General features: G+C 44.8%; 1 protein-coding gene across 2 annotated transcripts in view; it reads left to right on the forward strand.

The window, feature by feature from the left end:
• Positions 1-6,094: 6,094 nt before the first annotated feature.
• tle2c (TLE family member 2, transcriptional corepressor c) overlaps positions 6,095-7,500 on the forward strand; it is a 24,407-nt gene continuing 23,001 nt past the window's right edge. The window contains exon 1 of one of the 2 annotated variants that reach the window (XM_042091909.1): positions 6,095-6,936. In XM_042091909.1, the coding sequence (XP_041947843.1) occupies positions 6,913-6,936 (24 nt within the window). In that variant the 5' untranslated portion in view covers positions 6,095-6,912. The remainder of the gene's footprint in view (positions 6,937-7,500) is intronic. The other variant, XM_042091900.1, reaches the window with a different exon arrangement.

Here is a 7,500-nt window from a genome sequence, read left to right on the forward strand (position 1 = left end):
GCTGCTGCTCGTCGGCTCGAGCACACCGGTTTGTGAGGTGGCTAGCCTAGCGGGAGAAGCTCTGCTGTGTTCAGACTCACGAATGCGCCGCGTGTTCGTTGTGTTGTGAAGGGCCAATTTATATACATATATAAATATATCGATATACATATAATTTTTTTAAGGACATTTTTGTATGTACAAACAAAAAAAAACTCGCATTTTATTGTGCGTGCGTGTGAATGTGCTTGTGTACGAGCCCGTGTGTCCTGGAGGCTGTCACTGTCGTGGTGTACGCAGCACTGATGCGCCACCAAATGGGGGCACTATGAAATACTCCTCTCTTCCCTTTTCCTTCCTTCCTCCCTCCCTCTATCTCCCCACTCTCTCTTTTCCGCCCTCTGTCCTTTCCTCCTCTCGCCTGCTGTGATGGTATAGAAGCGTTTTTTTGAGCTTTGTAAAGGTCATTTCTAAAATTCTTGATTTTGTGTTGTATGTTAAAAATCTTCAGTGTGTACTTGGCAACAAAAAATGTATGTTGTTTGTGTTCTGAAAACTCATATTATAGCTTCATTTAAGAAAAATGGAAAAACTAAAATTGAAGTAAAAAAAAAAAAAAACATTTACTATAACTGAATGAGATCATGAGCAGTAAGGAAGTATTAACGGTGCCTTACCAATAAAAGATTCTGTGGACGTGAATGTGTGTTTGCATACTTTCTTTAGTGATTGTAGGCCCTTTGGTTGTAGTAGTAGTAGCAGCAGCAGTAGCAGTGCTTGGCAATCATACCAGCTTTACAAACCAGCTCAAATGTAGAGAGATGTGAAGTGCTAGAGTGGTTTGAGGTTTATGCTAAATATTTATGTAGACCTATTTATAGGGATGAATCATTTACAGTGATATGTTCACATGGAAGAGAGTGTGGGAAGAGTTAGTCATCACCAGCACTTCCAGTACGGTCAGGATGTCTGTGTTGGCAATTAGCGGCTGAACCTGGGTCAGGCAGTCAAAGAATAGAGAACTGAAAACCTCCAACTCAAACTAACCGATTCACACCAGGAAAAACAAGTAATTGTTATTGTATTGTATCTATTATTATTATTATTATTATTATTATTATTATTATTGTACAGACAGTCAATCACCTACAGGCTACTGTTAGCTCGTAAGTGTTTATGCGCACCCTCAGCAAAGATTTTTCTCCACAGAACCACCCTAATGTTTTTACCGCAGTTGGGTGTTGTGTAGAACTCTACATTGGCTTACACAAGCAGTGGAGGCTGGAAACTAAAGAACATTTTTGGGGGACAAAGATGTCCATTTATTTCGCTCCAACAATGCCTTTAAACATAAAAAGGAGGACTACACAAAGGATCAATTCTGGGTTTGTGAAGTGTGATGTCATGTATAATTGTGTGTTTGTCCCAAGGCTGGGACATTACGGCCTAGAAGGCAAGCTGACACACCTCCATCAGACTCGAAATTGAGCTTGAAATTGAGATATTATTGGTTGTTTTCTCATAAAACAAGATTCCCAGAGTTAGTCAAATAACGGCACAAAACCTGGAAACCCCTCTAATCCAGAGCAGGGATTTAAGCCTAAACTGCCATTTGGGGTTTAACTCCCTGCAATCGTCCGGATAACTCCATAATCCTACTTTGTGAGATTCATCACTGGACCACAGCGCTAAATGACAACAAAAGCAGTGTGTAATAAACATAATCACTCAAGACTGAGCAGTTACAGTGATTGAGTGGTGGCAACAGCCTAATCTTATATGTATGCCATTAAAGGCACAGTATAAGACATTAATATACTTGTACCTATTTAAGAGATTGATGCATTTCAAAACATTTTGTTCTCTCATCAGACCTTCAAGTAACTTTGAGTTTTAAGTACCCCAAACATTCTGGTGTGCACAATTTTAGCCCCCGTCACATATCCTCCCTTTATCCGTGTTTACAGATAATTTAGCCCTATAGTTCTTTTTGTAAATGGCCTACATTTTTGTTATTAGCATACAGGTCATGCATAAATCTACAAAGTCTTTGGGCAAAATACCTTTGTTTGAGTCATCCCATTAGGGAAGACCTGAGGGGTATTCCAAGTACTTGGTTTAGTGACAAACCTGGGTGAGTTAACTCAGAGAAAGTGGTAAACCTCCCACAACAAAGCCATATGGCATTGTTTTGTTAGGAGAATGAAGCCATACAGCTCTTCTATTCCTCTAGGAGGTTTACCACTTACTCTGAGTTAACTTACCCAGGTTTGTCACTAAACCACGTACTTGGAATACCCCCCAGTACTTTAACTGAAATGCAGGAATGTAAATACCTACACCACTCAGTAAAGAAAAGCACTGGGAAGCCCATCACCTGTGGGAGATCATAGCTCTACTTGGCCACTGGAGGGAGATGTTTACCCAATACATTTTATGCCCACTCCGTTGTATCCCAATTTCTTCTCACAGCCTGGTTTCCATGATGAGATTGATGGGGTGTTGTTTCATTGCCACTAAGCCGACACCGTACAGAGCAATCAGATCAAAATCAAGCTTTCTAAAGTAAGCCAATAAATCTAAGTAAACCAATAGCCATAGTTTCCTGAAAGGTCTGGTCTCTCAAAGAAGACAAGAAGAGCAGTACTCTCTCTAAACCAGAGGAGCAAGCACTAGTGACACCAAGGCCATCTGCGCCTCAGGTAATATAAGCACACAGCTGAGATGTAAGCATCTGTCTACAATCCACTGTGGGAGTTACGAAAAGCACCAGGTATGTGACTTACTATGGCAGTATGAGAGAAATGAAACACACACACACACACATACTGGGACAGTACTGGGGGTGGGGTATAAGCAATGGGTGTTAAGAGGATGATACTGCATTGAGTGCCTCCATTGTCACCTGTGATGGTAAACATGTACTACCCCCACCCCCATACATCATTCATTGCCCTCAGCGTAATCCCCCCCCCCCACCACCACCACCCCTAGGCTCTTCCGTACAGCGGTCACATGAGCTCCACAGCTGCTCAAACTATTTGGCCAGTGAGTAATTAGCCACTCCTCCCTTCCTGCTGCCAAATGTGAATAAGCCCTTAACTCAAATAGCAGCTGACACTGAGAAGCCTCTGGGCCTGATCAGAACCAGATTATAGCCAGATCAGGGCCCGATCAGAACCAGATTACAGCCAGATCAGGGCCCGATCAGAACCAGATTACAGCCAGATCAGGGCCCAACAGTCCCAACCATTTATCTAATCTCCATCTATCTGTTGAAAATGATGACTAGATTTCAGATTCGTACTATGCAATGCAGGGGAATATTATTATTTAATATTTTTTACATGATTAAAAAACTGTTATAACACAAAATGTTATATTATATTTATGTCATTTTAATTTACGTAATACTCTTGTAATAATCCCTGTAAAAGATTAAATCGTTTCATTGGGTGGATGGATTTTGTTGTTTTTTTATTGCCTGAATGGATCATGTCAGTCATCTCTGTGTATCCAGTCAAACTAGTCAAATAAGTGCACTGACTTTCTATCTGTCTGACGGTCTCTCTTTCTCTAACCCTTCCCTCTGTCTGTTCGACTTGCTTTTATCTATCTAGCTATCTCTAACTATATGCCTGTCTGTTGAATGTATGTATCTGTCCATCTTTGTATCTGCATATCACCCTGAGGACCTCTCTCACTTATGTATGCGTGTGTGCGTGCGTCTGTGTTTGTGTGTGTGCGCATGTGTGCGTGCGTGCATGTGTGTGTGTGTGTGTGTCTGCACATGCATGCGTGTATGTGTGTGTGTCAGGCTTGTGCAAAATTCCAGAATTGAATTGAAACTGGCTCTTAAATTCCAATTCAATTCTTGAATTTCACTTGCATTTCAATTGAGGTAGCAAACAGGAAGCAGAATTGCCATTCGAATTGTGCACAACCCTGGTGTGTATGTGTGTGTGTGTGTGTGTGTGTGTCTGTGTGTGTGTGTGTCTGTATGTCATGTCATGGTGTGCATATACGTGTGTGTGTGTTTGTGCGTGCGTGCATGTTTTTGTATGTATGTGTGTGTGTGTGTGTGTGTGTGTGTCTGCACATGCATGCGTGTATGTGTGTAGTGTTTGTATGTAAATGTGCATGCGTGCTTGCACGTTTGTGTGCGTGTGTGTGCGTGTGTGTGCGTGTGTGTGTGTGTGTGTGTGTGTGTGTGTGTGTGCGTGTGTGTGTGTGCGTGTGTGCGTGTGAGTGTCTGTGAGTGTGTGCGTGCGTGTGAGGGAGTGACTGCCACAGATCGTTATGAGCAGTAAAGAGGGTGTCTGTCAGAGCTGCTGGATGCCACTGGCTACTCATCTCACACACTCACTCTGACATGAGCTCAATACTGGTCTCTCTCTCTCTCTCCCTCCCTCCTACTTCCCCTCCCTTTCCACCTCTCTCTCCTATTCCCTCTCTCATTTCCTCTCTTTCTCTCTCTCTTATATTCACTCTCTGTCCCTCCCTTTCTTTTCCTCCCCCTCATGTTGTCATATCTTAATTATAAAGACATTACCCATGGCCGACTGCTGTCTTCTGCACAGTACCTATTCAAGATGGCCTCTCTTTCTCCCTCCCTCTCCATCCCCATTTCTCCCTCCCTCCCTCCCTCTTTCTCCTGCTGTCACTCTGCTGCTCTCCTTCAGTCTGAATTTCATTCGCTCTCACAATCACAGTCACACACACACACACACACACACACACACACACTGATGGTTTGCATCACTCCTCCTCAGAGGCCTTCCTTGCCACAGCTGCCATCACTCATACAATACAGAGCAGCTGGACTTTCTCTCTGCATGCCTTTTTTTTCGCACGCCACTGCTCTCTCTCTCTTCGTCTCTCATTCTCCTCTCCCTCTCTCTCTTCTCTCCTCTCTGTATAGGCATCATATCTGCAGATGACCACATTTTTAAATTTCCTTAATTCAGTCATCAGCAGCAGTAGACTTAGATAGATATAGTCTGGACTGGGCTGCAGTTGACTGCATGGGGAACCCCTGCAGCTCGTTCCTTACTGGTGCGCTTAAAGTAGGGCCAGATCTGGGGCTGGCAAGGTCCTGTGCCAAACCAGGGCCAAATCTGGGCTTGGGTTGCAGGGGAGGAGAGCTGCTCTCTACATATGAGGAAGCCCCCCCCCCTCCTCTCCACTTCACCCACCCACCCACTTTAGAGCACAGATGAATGAGCGAATGATGTCATCAAACTCCCCCACCCTAGACCGCCCACCCTAATCATTGCGAGCCTGATGACCTGGCATGATGTCATGGTGGGTTAACTGAAGAGCTACAGAGATTATAAAGGAGATGTAAGGAACCGACTGCCCCCACATCAGCACTTGTGTGTGTGTGTACGTGCGTTTTTGAATCGGTGTGTGTGTGTGTGGGGGGGGGTGGCTGACTGGGGGGGCCTGACTGAAATCGGCTTTTTAGTGTGAAGAGCAACTGCAGCACTGACACATGGGAAGCAGAACTGTAGGATGAAAAAAACTGTGAATGCATCAATCCTAATTAATGGTTTTCCCTCTCTTTTCTTGTGTGATCATGGGAACGTAGAGGTTAGAGCAGATGTACATACAGCAAAACCACTGTTGTGAGGTGGAGGAGTGTGTTTGATTCAAGCATGCGAGGCCAGGATAATACAGACATTATCCCCACTCCAGACAGGATATGAAGGGGACTAACTACAATACCCATGATTCCAGACGCTCTATTCAGCAACTGGGATTGGTTCAGACTTCAAACTTTGTCATGACCCAACGTGGGGTCCTTGCGCATCTCATTGGTTCATTTTTGTTCCTTTTCTGACCAATTGCATACAGCAGTTGGAGACCTCAAGCTGAATAGAAAAAATTAAGGTCGTTGAGAACAATTCCCGCCACACAATTTCATTTTCAGCAGAGAAGATCACATTATTTTTACCCTCTCCTCTCTCACCGCCAGCGTCAACATTTAAGATCGTATGAAGAAAATGTGTGTTCAGTTTTCAGCATAAAATTCTCCCCCCTTTCATGTTCTCTGGAGCGCATCCGCCTGTGAGCTACAGCAACCCCGCGGCGCCACCTTAAAAGCAGCTTTAGCTTGCTGCCAAGTTCATGTGCAGCCGAGAGGCACAGGATAATACAGGCTGGGGTTTGCTGCTGAAAAGCCCAGTGGATCAGCTACTGACCTGCTGTTCTTTTTTCTCTCCTCCCTCTTTCCTCCTTTTCCCCCTCTCTATCACTCGCTCTCTTTTCCTGTATCTTTAGATTTTCTACAGCACCCCGCTTGGCTTTTTTGGCAGTGTTTCAAAGAGAGAGGACGAGAGAAAACACAGAGAGAGGGAAACGAAAAGAGTGTTTCTGTTCCTGGATGTGTGAGTGTTGGGGGGTGGGGTGGGGGTAGACGGCTGGCCGTGTTTATGTTTTCCTGGCTGGCGAGGCGGGGGAGGGGGGGCGCGCGGAACGAAGCGGAGCAGTGATGGAGGAGAGGCGAGAGAGCGAGCGCGTGGTGAAGAGAGAGAGAGAGAACGAGAGGGATCTGCACACAGACGCGGACCGCTGAGTGCCGTTTCACTTCAGGCGAGAGATAGCCTCCTGCGTGGTGAAAGAGGGAATCTGTGATTTCTGGACTAATAGATATCCTGCCATTCCCGAGAAGAGAATACGAACGGATAATAAAGAGCAAAGACGCACCGAAGTTCGGGAAGAAGGAGGTGACACTCACTGCAAAATCTGGTTCAGTGAGAAAGAGAAACAGAGAGCGAAAGGGAAAACGAGAGAGAGGGATAAACATAAACGAGGACGAGAAGCGGGCCGTGTTTTGAGGGTTTCGGGGGAGTCTCTTCTCTCCTTGGGGCCTCGAAGAGGCGGCCAGCGACAGGAGGCGCGGGAGAGAGGACCACCCTCCCAGCAGGGACCATGTACCCTCACGGTCGACCACAGGTGAGTGGCTTCCCCTCGCACCACTTGTGTTCATTCTGCTCTCAACCAGCACATCTCAAACTGTACTAAGCTACTCAAACAGACCTTACATAGAGATCTCATTAAGCAGTACCATACAACCGTTATGCAGCGCACAGGCCTAGTATGGCACTCATACCTTTGTTTACCAGTTATGCAATGGACAGAACACAGTTACATAGCTCTTTCACAGACATCATAAAACAAGGTGAAGTAGTGCTACCTACACTTTCCATATAGAGAGAATATAATCTATCATCTCATACAGTATTCCAGCAACTCAGTAATAAAACATTTATAACACATTCAGTAATAAAACCTTCATAACACAAAAGTCATACAACCTCCTTGCTAGTGCACTACTAACAACCTTCATATAGACCCCAGCTATCATGCAGTGCTTACACAAACCTCATAATTGATGCATTGGCTGTTATTCCATGTTTATATACACCATTATTACAACCTTCATTACACTATATGTTCAGCATTTTGACTAGTGTATGATGGGTCTTAAAATGACCCCATACAACAATCAGTCCAAGC

Source organism: Alosa sapidissima, chromosome 1 (assembly GCF_018492685.1).
Source record: "Alosa sapidissima isolate fAloSap1 chromosome 1, fAloSap1.pri, whole genome shotgun sequence".
NCBI lineage: Eukaryota > Metazoa > Chordata > Actinopteri > Clupeiformes > Clupeidae > Alosa > Alosa sapidissima.